The following is a 20,475-nucleotide window of genomic DNA, read 5'->3' as shown; positions in this document are numbered from 1 at the left end:
TATACCGGCGACGACTGTCGGAACGAATCGTAAGGGTACGCCACCTGTTCTCCGCCACCGACTCTTCCCGTCCACAGAACACAAGGCGAATACCTGAATTACTATATTGTATATATATATTCATATATAAGAAGAACTGTAATAATAATTTAATAATTGTGACTTGCCCGGTAATTATTCGATCAATATAATATATATAAGTATAGTACTATAGTATAGGTACCTATAACCATATGTATATACTTGTGAGTTTGATGTATATGTATATATGTATAAGGGTGTGAGCTGCGCACAAAAGGCGAACAATGCATGCATATTATATAGTAATAATAATGTTTTCTTTTCATATATGGGGCGGACGAAGAGCTAGGAGGGAGCCACAAAGAAACCGTACAGACCGCGCGTCTTTCTCAAATAATAATAATCATAATCATATTGAAAACGACTTCTGCGAGAACCCTTCGCAAGACCATTGTTCCCATTGTAAAACGATCAATACGACGACGGGCACTACAACACCAAATGGGAGCTGATCCGACATGTTTTCACTATTAGGCCGCTGTACAATAATGATCATAATAATAATCAATTCTGATCGGCCGCGCGAGCCTTCATGGTATATCTATATATGGTGAACGTGTAATGTACAATATTTATATATATATATTATATTATTATTACAATATAATATATGTACACAGCAGATTACTGCCACCGCCACAATATATGATACTTTATAAACACGCAATTATGACGTATATCATAAAATGTTTAAATAACACGATATCAGTAGACAAATTCCGATTGTCGAAATAATAATTTTACTTGTTACCAATAATACTGACTATTAAATACATTTTTTATTATACGGCATGATAATAAAATTATGTCAGTAAACTGTAGCTTCTGTTACTCTAGACACGTCATGCACCGTTTTCTGAGTCTTTATGGACACATATAGGTTGCCACTATACATAATACTATTATTTACTTTTCGTTATGTATTTTTTTACGCTTATATATTATATGCATTTATTATATTTTTTGTTGTATATTATACTAAATAATGATTACTGCTGTGCTGGATCGTCGCATCGATTTGTTTTATCTACCTCGTTTTATGATGGCGTACTTATTATTTTATCGGGTGGCGGATATTTTTAAATCGCATTTATGGTAAATCTCGTGTTACAGGATCGTCGAGGAGGGTAGGAAAAGAGTGGAGAAAAAACTGGTCGCTTGCTGTTTTCACAGTAAAATAATATATTATACACACGCGTTTATTATGTACAGTCTCTAATCGTTGTCGTCGTCGCCGTCAGCCACGCGTTTGATTAAAAATATCAAACGCCGCGTAAACGATTCGAAGTGGCTGGGAAAAAAATGTAAATTATTTTATACCGTGATCGGTCATTCCTGTCGTGCGAACAAGATTACACGAGAATATATTATTATTTAATTTGATAAATATGGTAGGTGGGTGTCTACTGTATGCTTGTATAATATATCGCCTTATCGGCACATATATATATATAATACATATAATACATATATACATATATAGTGTAATAACATATATTAGGTTGGAACAATAATGTTTTCATGTGATATTGGCAAAATAATATACACTATTGCGCAAAACAGACGAACACCGAAAGATTTGGAGGAATGAAAATGCGCTTCACATTGAATTTTATTCACCGGCTACAAACGGGTTTTTTCGCTTTTTAACGAGATCGAAACACCGTAGCCAATGTTTTTTTCTCGCATATATTATTATTTAGAAGAATATAATATATATTCAATACGTATACAATATATATGTATACACATATAACGATATATTAGATACGGTGAAATGTGTCCAATGCTCATACGTTTCTGATATTATATTATATGCCGCACACCGGGCTATGTGCTCTGTACTTACTACCTATCTATATTATTATATTCGTATATAAATCGGCAATCCGTTTGCACGTGAGTCTAGTCATCATCACTGCCGATCGCTTCGCCTGCAGAGGGTGGGGGTGTTGTGAGAATTGTTTCTCGGACCGTGTCCAAGAAATATGTGTTTTTTTCACGGGGTTCCGGTCTGTCAGAAACCCTTTTTATTGTTGAAGGGAAGTAGAAGAATAAGATAATAGCGATTGTTACGATCCGCCGCCAGCGCCCCGACTAAGACGTACACATACACATAGACGCATATATACAAGGAAACGCCATATGGTTTTGTGAAATAGGAAATTGCTCTTCAAACGCCCAGCACATATACATAGGAGTGCACACGATACACAGTCATTTCCTTAAAAAAATAACACGCACGTGATGTAATTGCTTTTTTCTCTGGTATTGTTGCGCGACAGTTGGCCGACAAAAAAATAAAGAAATAATAATACGAACTTACAACAATATTGCTCCGAGGTGCACCTGACAAAAATATGCGTGTCAGCTAGGTATGGTATTATGTATAATATATATATATATGATACAGACGGTTACGTTATAATATTATAGCATTGTCGGTTAGAATTGTTCGATTCCAGATAAGTGGTTTATCTTTGAGTGGTATGTTTAGTATGGAAAGATAATAATGTATAATGTATAATCAAATTTTATTGTCTTGAGTACGAAATATCTATAGCGTATGTAAATATGTCTAAGTTTGCAAAATCGATATTTTACATTTAAACAGTTTGTGTACCAAAAAAAATTTTTTTTAAAAAAAAACTTAATGATCTATCCGGAAGAAATAAAAAAATGCATATTATGGTATTAATATATTGTTTATAAATATAAATATAATAAAACGTTAATCTGGTTTCCGGCATAATATGTATGTTTATTGTTAATATGGCGTGTTTATATAATATACCCACCTACAGTGCAAAGAATCGGGAGCCCACACGTTTTAATCCGAATTTAATCGTGATAATATTTCAAGTTTGATCACTGTAACGAGGAATTTAATAAATTTAGGTAATAATAGGTTATTATAATAATATGTATATGGAGACAGCTCAACAATCTGTTGTTGTAACCAACGATCATAATATATTTTATTCAACTAATATTGAACTAACTATATAAATTCAGGTGAATTGCCACGGAGAGCTGCTAAATTGTTGCTTGAAAGAGTTTAAACTACAGTCAAGTAGTTGCTGTGTTGTGTCTGCATAATGCAATTTATTGTAAAAGTAATGCGTGTAATCAGTAGATGAATAAATACGAGTATTTAGTACGTCGGGAACAGAAACGAATGGCGAGAATTTAACAATTTCAATTTCGTAGTTTTCGACGACGCCGCATTGTGTTTTCTACAGTACTGTCGACGGACGTAGTATATTATAAAGACTGTATTATATTATTATATAAATGTAATACAGGTATAGACGTATTATTATTTTTATTATTATCAGCGTATATATTATTAGAAATTATAGAGTCTCGTAGAGACGCTACTGCATCAACGCCGGAAACGTTTTGTTACTACGTCTCATCCCTACCTCCACCATTACTGTCGTATGCATACGCGTATTATACTATATAGTTTTATACGCACAAGGCGGCAGTCCAACGCAGCAGCCTACGATTGTTGTTCGAATAGAATAAATAATATAATAATAATATAATCGTTTTCAATTCAATCGGTTTCGTCTGTCGAGCGCGCGCTCGCGTTTAAGTGGCACGCGCTCCGCCCGCCGCCGCGCCGTCAAATTACGATTTCCTCCGGACCGCAAGCCGGTCATTAGTGTTTTTTTTCTGACGGCCTCCACACGTATATATTGTACATGTATATATATATTATACATGAATACTTTAGTTGTACACTTCTTCCTCTTTCTTAATGGACCCGTCTGCTGCACTCGACGACACTGCACACACGATAGACGACGATGATTTTGCAACTTTTCGTCTCTTGAAAAACGCCTCTTATTTAAGCCTTCTTGCTGCCCTCACTCAGGTGTCGTTCGGGCATCAAGCCGGACGAGGGTAGATTCACTACAATGCACTCTTACGCTGCGCACTGGTGGCTACCGTTTTCCTAGTGTTCTCGTACCTATATACAGGAAGTCATATGGTCTCGTTTTCTTTTCCCGCGCGTCTTACGTATACCAGTTTTATATATTACTATGCGTGTTATGCACGTACATTGTGTATTTCGGTTCGCTGGTTTTTGACCTCGACACTTTACCTACAATTGTATAAATATATGTACACTATATTAATTATACACGAGTATGTACACTATGGATAGACGACTATGGTGGTCAGGAAAACGTATATTTATTACTTATTATTATCTGATTGTCGGTGGTGCACAAAATGATGTCGTTCTTCAGTTAACTATAATGCGGAGAACGTGTTCTATATATGTATATAAAATATACGACCCTTTGGTCGTCACGGACTTCGACTCGGAACCCCTGAATCGTACATCCTTCAACCACACCCGCGATATTAGCGCCAACAAGACGTCCGGTTATAATTTCCGGAAATTAAATCGATTATCACCGCTATAAACCTTTATGATAATCATGTGATAAGATAATACACGCAAATAATACGAGCGTGTTTGAGGTCACGGTAAGCGCTTTGTTACCGATCAAATTTAATAAACTTGACAGCTCTGTATTGACTCTACGATTACAATTTAGTAATATTTTTTTCTTATTATTAGCTCTGTTTCAAATGAATGACATCTTTGAAATGATTTTTTACCATAGATATATCGTTGTATATCGAGAATTTTCTCGTTCCCTTCGGTCACACTGAATTTCCTCGCCGGCGATCTTGTCGTACGATTATATAATATATGATTGCCTGACTCGTATTATACGTTTTCCATAATGCACATTTATATGGCATTCACCATGATCGTATTACTCGTGGTTCAATTTTTTCTCCTTTGCACCGATTGCCGCTTATCCATGTCTATATAAAATGTACGCGGTTATGTGTACAACGTGCAACAGCAGTAATAACGGTTATAGTAAATGTGGTACTTCGTACATAATATTACCTATTTATTATTATTATTATTGATATTTATTGTTATTGATATCGGTGGACGGTGACCACGGTATTGCGTATGCGACCGAAGGAGATGGTTGCACACATATAATATGCTTACAATGTGTAGCCGATATATACCTCATAAATACCGAAGAAACGGTCGTGTGCTGGTCATCAGCTGCTCACCCTCCCCTCTCGCCACGAGCGAAATACAACCGTAGTTTGCACCCGAATATAATATACGATGGAGATACGTGACAACGATAAGACGCGATACGGTCCGGATAACATCGTATATATATTGTACATGTATATGTGTATAAATATAAATACCCTCGCAGTTCCCACGGCGGATAACAGTCATCGCTGGCGAGTGAGTGCGGTGTAGTAAGATACTTGCTGTGGCGGGAGAAGAAACGACACAGCTGCAGTGGTACACCGCACGGGATGATCATATTTTTATAGCCGCGATTAAGGTGCGCATGTTGCACGACCGTCCGGCGCTCTGACCATGAGCGGCACAAGTGTATACAACACGTCGCGCCAATCGATTTTCATAAAGTGCATTACAACATAATAACAATACATCGATCACGATCCCTTCTATTCTCTGCGTTTATAGTATATTATGATGATGGTTTTTTTTAAGCATACTCACCACAGTTTATAGTGCTTTGGATTTAATCAATACCGTTGATTTTTCCAATTTTATTCTACTTGTTGCCTTATTGGCTAGTTGTAGCATTCGAGAACTATTCTGTGACGATACAAAATATTAAATATTTATTATTTAACTTCATTTTTAATAAGTTTTATTACAGGCATCTAATTTTTTTTGTTATTTGAAGTATTTTAATGATGTGCTGAAGTCGTAAGTTGAAAAATAAAATTTTGTACAGAATTGTTATATTTCATTGTAGGCACAAAGTTAACCTGCTATATGTTCTTGTCAATTACATATTGGGGCTACATTAATTTATCATCTCAAATTAATACCCAACATTGTTGTGATAATCCAGCCGCGATATCCTTTGACAGTTCTTATTTTCAACACGCGTATAGACGTACACATAGAGCAATTAATACGGTGATTTCAATTTTCAATAATATAATAATTATCACCGTTTTTTCACATCACCAATTGCAATAATAATACATCGTTGTGTCGTTATTATTGTTGACGCGGAGTCGTGTGGCGTGCCGTTCGCATTATATTTTATCACTGCGCGTTGCGTGTCCAAGGCGCATTTATAATATATTATATAATATATTGCGTACAATAATATAATGTACCGACTCCGTCGACACATCTGCCGCCGTCGACTTCGAGTCCGGTGTTTTCCCCGCCCATACATATTGTAAGGTGATTATAACAATAATAATTTATGGGCCGCGAGACCGGAATTCACGAAGTCGTTTAGTTAGTAACCATTACCACAATATAATACCTATACATATTTATGGAACTTTGCGTTTTTGATTGTTACGCTTAGGTACTTTTTTTGACGCGTATAATATCATAAATACAAATTTCGATTTAAAGTTCGATTTTGAACGATTCCCGATCAACTCAATTTTGTGTCGCCATCCGCACATAATATTATATAATATTGGTATGAAACATAATGATGACCCGAAGTATGGCGCACTACGTTTTAAGAAAAATGTTATCTGTTTTGTCAAACAATTTTTTTTTAAATGTTTATTTAAATGATATATTTTTAAATTTATTCTATGTAAGTTATTAATTTTCTTATTGCAAAAATATTACTTATAAAACAGTTTTTATAGCCTACGTTACCTTGTCAAGTGTGAGTCGATTAGAGATGGCCGGTGGTGGATATGTTTTGTTTGACGGATTTTTGATGTTTTCATTATTCCATTCGATCGGTCTTTAATTTATTTTATTTTTCCACTTAAGTCGATACATATTCATTGGCTAATGGCGTGTATATTCGTTCTGCATAAGAATGTGTGTTTCAGAAAAATGCACACGTTCGCTGTTTCTTTGGAGAATATTTAATATTGTGGATAATATTGTGTGGAGTTGCAAATATTTTTGTTCGAGACGATTGAGTGTTATATTGTTTGGATTATTTTCATGTTTGATAGAATCGATAGTGCTAGCTATAAATTATCTTTTTAATATTTCTACTTTTACTGCTTTCACGCAGTATACTATTACGATAATTAAACAGGTACATGTAAATATTTGCATCAAAACGTATACACATAATAGTATAGTACAACACTATTATAACTGTAACAACTGTGCTCCAGTTGTAAGTTGATCTTACGGTACATTTAGTTCTTGATTAGGTAGCTACACGGGATGAATTTAAGCTTATACTATACGGCGTATACTACCCGAATACGTTTAGAGTTTATGGGGTTTTAAGTTAGATAATTATTTGAATCAGTAAAGGTAAAAGTTTAGTACATATTTCAATTAAGGTTGTAGAGCCACCATACTCTCCTCTCTTCTACATTTCTTCCTCTTAGTTTAGAGATTTTAGCCATTTCTAAATGAATAATTAAAATAACGATCTTGTCCCACAATAATGATTTTCGTGTGGAACCATAAACGTGACGCTGTTGTCACTTTATACCTGTATCATATTTCATTCACCGTTGATATATCATACTTATATTATACCAACAATTTCAGGAAAATGATCACACATCAGGTGATCGACGCGTAGTTATGTCTAATAATATATATATCGTATTTAGTATATTAGACAGTACACACAAGTGAAGAGAATCGCAACCGATCCTGCGATGAGTGGTTGTATATGAGTGCAGCAACTATATAATATACGTCCTATCGCCGTCAACCGGTTATACGAGATGAATTTTGGTTCCAAATTTAAACTATAATACAACCAAATGCACACTATAATAATATATATCTAATAATATAAAGGTTGGAGTCACGTTGAAACCACTTTTTCCTTCGTGTTTACGACAAAATTGATCGAAATATTAAAAACCATTCTGGTTTATTATACTAATATATACTATTTTTTTTTAAATTGCGAGCACATAATAATAATAATAATAATAAAATAAGAAAAAAACACGAAACTGAACCACCAGTATCCGGACACCATCTCGGCGCGCGGAGACCTGGCCACAAATAAGTAGCTCGGTGTTACGTGTTCCACACGATTTTAATTTTAATTCCGTGTATAATAATTATTTGAGTTTGAAAAAAATCTATATACACTAACCAATCCACCGCGCACAGAGATAATAATAATCTGTATGCCCCACAGACTGGTTCAGACGTATTATTAAAGACCCATAATCTTGCGTGAGTCTTAAAACATTAAAAACGTCATATATATGTATATATATAATATACAGTACACACACATATATACGGAAGACCGAAGCGGTGTGGATCCTGTCTTTAGCCCTCTCTTGTATTACAGTCACGATGGTTTAGTTGTTAACCGGCCGACGGTTTATGGGTATGTTAATAATATTAATAATACGATTATTATTATATGTACACGACGAGACTCTTAAAAACGTTATAGTGTAAGTCGATTCTACCGCGAGCCACTGTTCGAATATTATGATTGATTATCGCACTTTTATCAATATTTTTATTCGTGTTATTAACAGGTATATAGTAATATATAAAACTGTATAATATTTAAAACAATTATGATAATAATATGATAATAAAGTTATACGTGTTTAAAATGATGTATAATAAAAACTATAAATACAATATTTTGATTTAAAGATATCAAAATTGAATCTGTTTTAAAACTTAAGTTTTATTTATTGAAATTTGTATAGTTTACACAAGAATTCAATTTATTATCAGTTAAAAGCCAAATTTAAATGGAACATTCACCGGAAATAATGACTATATGATATATAGTAATAGCTGACTAGCTATAATAAACGATTTTAATAGGTGTATAATATTTGGAGAAAAAAATCTGTCGTGAACAATTTCATGTGTTGGATCGTATTAGAGACGTCATTATAATAAGAGGTCAACGGTCTGGTTTTATTGGCCTTCTATAATGGCCGAACTGGGTAATTTATGCTCTACTACAAACTATATTATATATACGTATACTATGGATATAATATTACTATTGAATAGCATAAACATCTAATAAACATCGTTAAGCGAGCGTCAAAAAAAAAATGTTATATATCGATGGACAATTTGTTTTAATATTATTTCTAATGATTCTAATGATTTTATGAGGATAAAATATTAAACAAAAAAAACATTTTTTAGTTTAAAATAAAAAAACGTTAAGTTGACTTACCTTTATGTGAGTCATTCGGTGATAATATAGATTAGAACTAGCTGTGAATCGTTTTCCACAGACTCCGCACTGATGTGGTTTTTCACCGCTGTGGATTCGCCGGTGAGTATTCAATGAGCTCGATGTGGAGAAACCTTTATTGCACACTGCGCACACGTGCGGCTTTTCACCTGCAGAGTTAGAAAACGTTGGTTATAAAACGACAGTATTATAATGTTATAAGAAACGATTTTTTACACTTTGTTTAGCTACATATTTAATACTGAGTGTTATATTGGCGCTTGAATGTTGTTAACAGAATCCAGTAGATTTTAGATTTTGATCTAAGCAGCGGGCCGTGGGAATCGAATATAAGAGTGAGTTGAGTAAAATAATAAAAAAATGTAAATAATAAGAAGAAAAACACCGTCATTCGGTCTTAAGAAATAACAACACAGATTATCGTAACCGCCGATGTTTATAAACCAGTTGTATACTATTATTGTATATACGCAAGTTGCCAGAGTTGTTGTTGTAATAAGCTTTCTGCGCCAGCTTTTTGCTTTTTTTCAATCGAAAGCGAAATTATCTTCAGATCACATTTTATTATAGGTATGCGTTAAGTTATTACGTTAAATGCACATCAATAATGATATATACCTATAATAACGTGCATTTTATGGAAATATAGATATTATTATTATAAATGTATGATGTATATAAAATATATAAAAATACGTCATTTTATCTTATGTGATTTATATTAATATAGAATGGGGTATGATGTTTATATTAATGAATATGAACATTGAATATATTAATTATATAAAATACAAACAATTCAATAATAAAAGAATTAAATTTAGCAGCTGCAATTGCAGATATTTCAGAGCGCCACACTGACCACATGTCCATATAGCAGGAAAATGAAAACCATGCAGGTAAAATGTTACAAAACCAGAAAAAATTAACATATAAATTAGTGTATCAGTATTTAGATCAAATAAATCATACAGAGATACATAATAATTTGTATAAACGTACCGGTGTGAGTACGCATGTGCCTCTTGAGCAACGACGGTCGATCAAAAGCTTTGCGGCAGACCTCGCACGGTAGAAGGGTGCGCTCGCCACGGAATGGTCTCGGTTTTACCGGAGTTGTGTTACACACGATCATGTTTACGTTGTGGTCCAGCGATGCTGTGTCGCCAGATAAAGAGTTAGCCGATGATGATTCACCGGACAGTGACTTGCGTTCGTCCGTGTCCAGTCCGCTGGGTGGGGAAGACGCTGATGATGCAGAAGACGTGCCAAACGCCCGGGAAAGTAATGACATGGATAAGTCCAACGGTGAATCTGGAAAAATCAAATAATTTAAAAATATCTGATGATAATAAATTGAATATATTGTATAAGGATAGGTACTATAAGTATATTTCGAGTGACTATGGTGTGTTGTAAAAAGCATCAATAACTGAAAAGTTTTGTTTTTTCAAATTTCAGTTTTTGATTACTTATACATGCTTAATATTATAGTCTTCATGACGCCACAATTTGTGTAGCTTAATACTAAATTATAAATCAGAGTATAGGTAATACACATTTATAAATAATATAAAAAGCGAGTTCATTTAAATGTTGTTTTTGCTCTCTCTTGCAATAAAATTTTGTAAAATAGACTTTGTGCTTGAATATATTTAGATTAGATTCGACTCGCGTCATTATTAAAATATATTATTATTATAGGTACCTACGCAATATGCATTATAGGTATAGATACATTGTGATTACGGCGACGTGAATATTATTATACCGCGGTCGATTATATTATTATTATTATACCGTGCGGACCAGAGCAAAAGCCACCGTGGCACCGTAGTCTCGTCTGTCGTTATAGTTCCAATTAAAACGATAATCTCGCCAAGTCGATCGTATATATTCTGTTGCTTATTATTATTACTCTATACATACATTATATAGGTACGTACGGCGTACGAGAGTCAATTTATATTCGTATTTGGATGGAAACGGTTCGTGTCGCGTCCCGTACAGTGTATACGTAGATACGCGATTCGATATACGCGCTTTCACGTCGTCGATATATGTCCGCTTTGGCCGGAGGAGTATATTTTTTTGATATCTAGGTAGATGGGTTTGTCCTCCGTGACAAAATCAGGCCACTGATTTGAAGACAATTTGTCGATTATTTCCGTTTTGAATAGGCGCGTACGTTATTTCGCCTCACAACCGTACAATACAATTATGTAAGGCAATCGTTGCGTCCGACGATGGCACTGTAAATATGTATTATATAGAAGAGGTTAGGTTAGATATCCAAGCTCTATAAAATCATCTGTATTGTTCCCGAAAACTGTATTTATACTGCTACGATAACGGAACTGTTCAGTATCCATCACGAGTTGCGATACGCGTTCGTCGAATTAATGACATTTCCAGTCCACTTCCCACAAAACATACCTTCGTATGCACAGTTGTATGCATATAGTGGTCGGTAGTCACCAGATTTGCAGTGATGGTCCAAGAGATGGACGCACAATCATCGCGTAGCCAATGTATTTGGGTGTCGATAGATAGGTACAATCACAAATATTTCAGTTCAACATAATATTATATATTTATATAATATGATGACGGCCGATTATTATAGTAGTCTATCAATATTCAATAGTGCCTATATGATAGTTACGATAAAATGTATATTATATTATAATAACGACGTATTCGAACAACCCTACCATAAAGTGGTTTATATGCTCGTCGTACGTGACGCGCGTATTCGTGTGCGACTATATTATGTTATTATTTTTGTATAATATTTCATTTTTCACATTATTATATATTTTTCTGAATCGCACGTTGAAAACGCACGTAATACCTATAGCAATCGTAAAAAAATAGAACGAAAAAACTCGTTCATGCTCTTAGATCAGGAGATAGGTATTATAATATAAATGGATATTATTATAACTACATGGTACATCATATAATATATGCATACTATATAATATTAATATTATTATCATCTTATGACGGGCGTGCGTAGACTAAATGGTTCATCGGAGGTGCATTCTTTCCACGCAATCTCTCACCAAACCTTACCAACAACAAATAAAAATTGTTATTTTTTTCTTAAAAGATTAAGGTGTTTTTTTTTTGTTTGTAATTACACAAAAATGTTATTTTGTTATCTCAAAACATTATAGAAAAAAAAAATTGATTTTCGTAAATCATCATTTATTCTTCAGGATTTTGGTTGGTAGTGGCAATTATTTAGGCGATTCGTTGATTTTCCGATATAAAATGTTGCATGCTTATGCATTCAGTATAATACATTATACTTTATATGTAGATACGCCGCTCGGTTTTTCTCCGTCCCAGTCTCGCGTGACGACCACCGCGTATATAATACACCTATATAGGTACGTGTGCATATACCTATATTCCCGCACATGCACACATACATATATATATGTATAAGTACATTGAAGAGACGGACGCAAATCAAGTCCGTGTCACCATCTCGGAGAAACGAGTAGATCGGGGGATGAGAAGAGTTGAGGACAATACCCGCGCCCGACGACGATCGGGCGGTGGCGGCCAAACAATAGAAGGACGTGCCGCTACCGTTTGGAAATGAGTACCGCCTCAGCTACGGGGTATAGGTACGTAGGTACGCAAGTACGCGTATATATATGTATATGTATATGTATAATAGTGTCTACCACACATATATATAATAATAATAATATATAACACTCGCGTATATATATTGTCGCCGCCGTACAATCACCAATAGCCACCAGAACAATGGACAAACCGTACGCATTATTATACAACGATATTGGTCTTTGGACATGTACATATATGTGTTCGAGTGTAAGCGTGTGTGCGCGTATCGACCGTATTCAGTCTCCATTTTTTCCTACTATATAATATCATACGTATATTATATACTCTCACGATGTACACGCGTATATCATTCGGGATTCCGTATAGTTAGATATATTTTCAATTTTGATTTTTCATTCCGTCTCCTTATCTCTCCACACGTTTTACGAGTGTCCAAGTTAGATAATAATATAATAATTATATTTATCTATAGTATGTTGACTGCACACATCGATTACTAGATGGGATCCGTGAGTTACAAATTCGATGCAGAGGCTTGTCGTTAATGTTGTATACCTATTATGCTATTACGTATAATATTACAGTATTTACGCATACGACATTATTAAGAAAACTCAATGCAACATGTATATGTGTTCAGTATTCATGTATTACGCTGTCCAGTATAGTATATTTAATATAAATATAAATAATATAATTATTATTAGTATGTATGGTAATATAATATAATATTATGTATCGAGCCGATAAACGCATTATTATACTGCAATAACGTTGCAGTGTCGCATTTTTTTTTTTATTCACACGCCGTTCGAGGCCGTTTTACGCGATATTAATTTATTCAAGTAGCCGTAAACAGGACGACGTACGTATCGACGTATCGTTTTAATATTATAATATAACATATTGTATGGTACCGGCGTATAAGGCTAGGGACAAGGTCACTCCGTGTCAATCTCTGGGCCCACGCTGCACCGCTCCGAAAACGTCGTCGAGCGACCTCGCTTGTTCGAAACAATAGTTTTATGATTGTCGCATCGCATTACGCAGAATTACCGGGATTATTCAATACTTTAACATATGATGGACCAAAATATAATATGAAAAATCAATGTGAAAATTTCGGCGACTGCGTTCGTTTTTAATAGATAATCACCACAATAAACAAGATCCTTTAAAAGATTTAAGCAAACAAATATATAAATTAATTTTAAAAAAGTACCTAGTAGTATTCGTTATTACAATGGTGATGTACCTACTCATTAAAAAATGTACGTGTGTACAAAATTAAAGGACTTGAAAATTCTTTTTTGAACGTGGGTAACGTCATAATAATGTACTATGTTAATATCATTGAGACATCGATTATATAAATCAAAAAAAATAAAGAGAGGAAAGAATAATATATAATATAATGCATACATAAAATTAATAAAAACATTAGAATAGTACGTAGGTATACATAATACAGGTAACCTAATTAAAAAAAATCATTCAAAAAACAATAACGAAAATAATCAAGTATATTATACAACGTATTTAAGTGGACAGAACAAAATAATTATAGACTTGTTTCAATTTCCAAAAACAGTTAATTTGGAAAGACGTATGTCTAAGTAAATAAATAAAGTATTTACAAAGGAGTATAATATGATATTATTATGATTATGGCGATCGAAATAATTATTGAGGTTTGTTTTAACTCTTATGTTATACAATTTTCGTTATAGATTGGAAAAAAATCGTTCAAAATCGTTGGTACAATGAAACGAATATTTGTTACACGTTTGTTAATCACATCATCAGCTGCAGTATATGGATACACGTAATTAACGAAATCGTTTCGTAACGTCGTGAGCGCGTATCATCGACATACTATAATAGATGTGGAGGCGTATGCATAGTGTAGGTATGTGTTTTTTATATCAAGTTTTATAAATATAGTATATAGTATCAAATAATGTGATATATATTATCCATTATAACATGTTGCACAGGATAGTCGATCTAAAAACGATTTCGTATAATATTGACGCGATTCGCCGCGGCTGTGTATAATATAATACTATTATTTCGTGTGTTTGTCGATGTATAAATATATATACCTATGTATAGTATTTCACAACAACTCGCATTTCGAGTCAGCTATTATAATATTATAGTTTGTCGGCCGTTTTTCCGCCAGTCTGGCGGACACGAGCATGAACCCCTCTCCTCCAGTCACCAAACGTAATTAGCCGGTCCAACCGTTCGGGAGCCAAGACGACCGTCGATGTGATGCGTGGATGAGGGGAGTGCTGGATGGGGGGAGTTGGGAGGGAAATCGTAATGCATTGTTGATGCGGACGCGGCTCGTGCGTGCCTAATGTACACGCTTGTTAGATTCGGCCCCGCGAGAGGAGAGATAAATGAAAAAAAATAGGTACACACGTATAGCGCACACGGTTGAAGGCGCACACCACTCTTGTTTACAATAGTCGATACTATAGTCGCACTGTGTGTGTGTGTGTGTAATATGAGTATAATATTATACAGAGTGGACGTGTAGTTCTTCCCGTTTTCGAGCACAGTGACCGAGTGATGATGGTAGTGAACGAAGAGAAGAATGAATTAGGAGATTAACCCGCGAGTCCTGCGGTGGCAAACGATCGCGCGTGGTTTTAGCGGGGCGGTGAGGTGGCACGAGGAACGCGGTGCCACTGATTTCGTGTCGAGATTTAGAGATTGACGAAACGAGGTGTTATCCCGAGACAATGGCCCGACCGACGAAGTGTGCCCCGCGCATTTGTGGGTCATTATTGCAGACGTCACGTTTTGAAATTGAAAGGAGAACTCAACTCCTTATTGCAATGACTTTTTGGACGGGACCGTTCTTCTTTTGTGCGGCGGCCAACCCGATTCCTTTCAGCGGGGAAAAAAAATACTGTCGGACCGACACGCTGCGGACCTTCGAGTATAGATCTCCGGAACGCGCGTGCGTTTCTTCAATTTTTTTTTTCACTCTGCGTATATTATATTATATATTATATATGCTGAGCGTATAATAATATTATTATTGTTGCGTACAGTATTCACGTGGACTCGATTCACGACGACCGTCACAATAGCTGCCTGCCATGTCGGCTGGTCTTTCTGGACACAAGAAGCTGCAGAATGAATAAAGTTATAATTTTTCTCTCTCAGTGCTCGTGAATATCTAAATTGTCAGTTTAAAATACAGTAGCTACGTAACATTATATCGAACTGACTTAACTCACGATTTGTCTATAACGGAAATATTGTCGTTACGGTTCAATCCATGGTATCGAATAATATAATTATCATTATTATGATAACATTTTGATTGCTTTGTTTATTTATGCAGAGTCCATTGCTATTTTGCATTAATAATTCGTATTATTATTATTAATAAGATCACTGTACATCAGAGACAGTAGATTATTTCTACCAAATGAGAATGTACAGGAATAAGATCTCTGGCATCCGGATACGTGTATACAGCAACTTGTACAAGGTGAAACGTTTTTATAAAGTAATTACTATTGGAAACGGATGAAAAATAATATCTATATAATGGTGTTTATTTGAAGAACTGTCATTTCTTCTTTAAGTGATCTGTAGTTTTAATTGGACCGACACGTTCAACGTGTGCAACTGCGTACACATACACGTACTACGTGTGTATGAATAATATATACATAGTATACATGGGTATAATATATGAGTAAAAATATATTACATTTTATATGAATCCTGGAGCCACAAATTACACGCGTTCAGCGTTGTATCTATAATCTATGTATAATAGTGGTATCTACTATATCTACATGACTTTCTACGATTATCGCGCAGCAGGCGGTGTTGTGTATTATTGACAACTCGAAATAATATTATAATATTGGAATCGTATAAATTACACTGCTGACGATTTGTACGTCATTACCATTATTATTAATATTGTACGAATATGACGAAATGTGTCTCGGCCTACACGCATATAACGATCACGACATGCGGTGGAGACGAGTCTATAATATATTGAAAGAACAAATACGCTGCGCTCGTGGCGAGCGATCTTCGAGATCGAAAAATTAAATCGTAACCTGGTCGCGCGTAACACGGTAAGCACAAAGTCCCAGACCGGCTTTATACTCGTACATACATAGTTTGGTTTAGGTATCGATAAATCACGCTATATATCGACGATCGTCCCGCCAGCGTGTGTGTAGGCACTCGACAACGTCCGGTCGTTGTTTGCGGGTGGTGGTGGTTGTGGTGGAGGTGGTAGCGGGGTGTAATGCAACGAACGACGACCATTGTGGCGGACTACGACGAGCAACGAGACAATTGCATTTAATGTACGAATAAAATGCAAAAATGCATCGCGTGCATCAATCGGACCGCTTCGCTGGGGCTGCTGCCGGCTGGTTATAATGGCGGAGTCGTGTCACCGGACGGAATGCACCGAATTGTCGGCCCCGTCGCCGCCGCGTCACCTTGGCGATATTATATATTGTGGCGGCCGCCAGAGATAAATATGGCATTCCGGCGGGGTCCCCCTCGGGTCTCAAAGGCGCCGACGATCCCATTGTTTTCCGCCGCCGCCGGTGTTCGTTTATTCGTCTATATGTGCGCGTACACATAATATAAAACTATGCGTATCTCTGTAGTTATAAGTATAGGTACCTAACCTATACACATTCATATATATGTATATGTTTATATGTGTATCGCGATCCCGATGTAATTATTGTCGTCGTTGTCGTCGTCCCCGCCGCCGCCGCCGCCGCCTTTCACGTATAATATATTATCATAATAATACTTCCGATCGGCTTCTGTTTGTCCGCGCTCGCGTAAAACCACCGATGGGCGCGATCCCGCGCAAAGGACCGCCGCGGTTCAATTAGTCGGCCATTTGCATATATTACATTACTATTATTATACACGGTAGGTACCTATATACCGACTTCAATTACTGACAATTGCAATTCGCTCGTTCCCGCCACCGCCGCCGATGCCGCCATGAGAACGCTCGTAATCGGTCCGACGTAATTTTTATCTAGATCGGTCTGACGCCGGACCCAGATCGTTTCGAGTGTGCGTGCGTGCGTGCGGACGACGTCAATTCCAAAAAATCGAAAATTCCCGCTACGATATTAAGATCGTATCTCAACGCGCGTGCGCGCTCGGGATCGCCTGCCGACGGTGGACCGCCGTTTTTATGTATAATAACGATCCGCACGTTATGATAGGTACGTATAATAATATAATATATCGCATTATAATATTTAACAGACCATCGCGCTTTCGATCGCGTGACGTCCCGACACAGCAGTTGCTCGTTCTTGGTCGTAAAAATTCTAGAAACGTGATGGCATCGCAGCAGTCGTATTATTGCGTGTAATAGATGTCATTGAAACATCGATAATTTTAAAGCAACGATCGTTGCTTTACATTAAACCCATTTAATATAAAGTATGTTGGAGACACCTATAAGTAAAAACTAAAAACGGCATAAAACAATAATAAGCCGCTATAACTTGAACAGATATTTCGAATTGTATCGATAAAATTATGTATTCTAATCAAAACGTTCACCGATCAGGTGAACAGACTAACTATTAGCTGTTTAATGGAGCATTGAAGTTATATATGCACTTGAGCATGAGTATACGAAAAATGTGCATAAAAAAATGCACGAGAAAAACTCGCGAGAAAAACACGATTGATTAAATATTGCAAATACCGTCGGCCTTATCGGAAGGTCAAGAATTCACGTCGCGATTTTCACCGCTTTCGGAAAGTTGGTATCGACTAAAAGTCGGTGATCGCGGTTCGCGTTAAAATAATAATTATATAAATACAGCTGGCGTTATCGACTATCATCGGCATTCGCATGACCCAGGAGACACGCGCGACGACGTATGTACTATCTATGCTTTGCAGAGACTTCAATCTACGACTGGGGCATTATAAGCAACAATGATGGTAATGATTATTACAATAATTATAATATAGTAATTTACCTTCTAGAATTGTGTCCATCGTGCGTCTGTACAATGTATTTCTTAAATAGTGGACGGCAGGCATGAAGAATATCTCTTCTGGTCGTTCCGGTAGGTAATGCACGATCAATTCTGTGTTAGCGGGTATGTTTTTGATCACTTCGTACATAGGTTCGCCTGTTTAGGAAAAACAAAATAATAATCATAAAAAAAATAACTGCAATGAAACCACGACGGTTCTTGGTCTCGGTTCACATACACGCGCGAACTCTCGATCCGACCATAAATCCACACACGGTGTTAAATCCCGAACAGGTTCAGCAAGATACCCGAATATAATCGCGTAATCGTCATGAATAAAAATAAATAATAATAAAAACGTATTTCGGTGAAATAAAAACATATATATATATCGAACCGGTTGTTGATGTGTGTACCTTTTATTTTGGTTCCCAATACGTTGACATGTTGTTCGGAATGGTGCTGCGTGATTTTCAAAAACCGGACCCAATTACAATAACGCACTCGGAGTCTGTTCACCTCGGTCACCTGGTCGTAGCAACCGAATCTGTGCCTTATCTGAAACAATCGAAACGCACACGTATATGGTTAGGTTCGTGAACGAAATACATATTATAAGAAGCTGGTCCAATCGAATTTATTCGTTAGGATAACGATTATATGTATATATATATATATTAGTATTTATTTATTTTAGTTATAAGAAAATAATAAGTGGTATAACAAAACATAAGAAGTATTACTAGAAATTACTCTTCACTGAGGACTATCTAGCACAGTACCAATATCTAGGTATCGTGGAGTAAGAAGAGTACTTATTAGTTAGTTAAAATACGGTAGATTTTAACATTTTTAAAGCTAAATAGAAAAAAAAGAAAGTGAAACCATACGGAGTTCAGTTTAAAACAATTGAATACAATAAAAAATATTTAAATAGTAAAATATATGCATATAAAAAGAGAAAAAATCACACTTAATACTAGGTGTTTATTGATTACTGTAAATCAATTTTTAATTTTGATTTAAAGTATGAATAATTATAACAAACTAGTAAGTAGTAATTCCTTAGGAATCAAATGTATATAGATTATGTACAAATAGTATATGTGCGCTGTACTCTGTTTAGAGTCGAGAGTCGAGACCTTCCTGCAGCTATTATAACACGTTTACATTATATTATATAGAGTTGGTTTGAAATAAAAACCTTTTAAAAGATTCATTAATTTATAAATGAATTAATATTAAAAGTGCAAAAAACGATACTACTGTAGTTGCAAACGAAAAAAGTAATAATAATAATACACAATCGATTCTCCATGTTAAATCGTTCTTATGTTTTTATAATGGAAATGCGCATAATAAGAGATTTGTTAACGAGTTTCAAATGCATTTTAAATCGTTTATTAGACGCCGTTCAACGCTTATCGAAAACTTTGTCGATCGAATTGTGGTATGAACCAATATATATATAATATATATATATATGTATATACTATATATAT

The 20,475-nt window shown here is 35.4% G+C and overlaps 1 protein-coding gene across 2 annotated transcripts in view; it reads right to left on the bottom strand.

Annotated features, from left to right (window-relative positions):
• Positions 1-20,475, bottom strand: part of LOC114129680 (zinc finger protein interacting with ribonucleoprotein K-like) — an 88,014-nt gene that overhangs the window by 35,100 nt on the left and 32,439 nt on the right. For both annotated transcript variants that reach the window (XM_050202858.1, XM_050202857.1), the window contains exons 2-5: positions 19,390-19,531; positions 18,974-19,129; positions 10,341-10,652; positions 9,318-9,487 (exon numbers count right to left, since the gene is read on the bottom strand). In XM_050202858.1, coding sequence (XP_050058815.1) covers positions 9,318-9,487; positions 10,341-10,652; positions 18,974-19,129; positions 19,390-19,531 — 780 coding nt within the window. The remainder of the gene's footprint in view (positions 1-9,317; positions 9,488-10,340; positions 10,653-18,973; positions 19,130-19,389; positions 19,532-20,475) is intronic.

The sequence above is a fragment of the Aphis gossypii genome, chromosome 3 (assembly GCF_020184175.1).
Source record: "Aphis gossypii isolate Hap1 chromosome 3, ASM2018417v2, whole genome shotgun sequence".
Taxonomy (NCBI): domain Eukaryota; kingdom Metazoa; phylum Arthropoda; class Insecta; order Hemiptera; family Aphididae; genus Aphis; species Aphis gossypii.
This window is presented reverse-complemented; position numbering and strand designations above follow the sequence as displayed.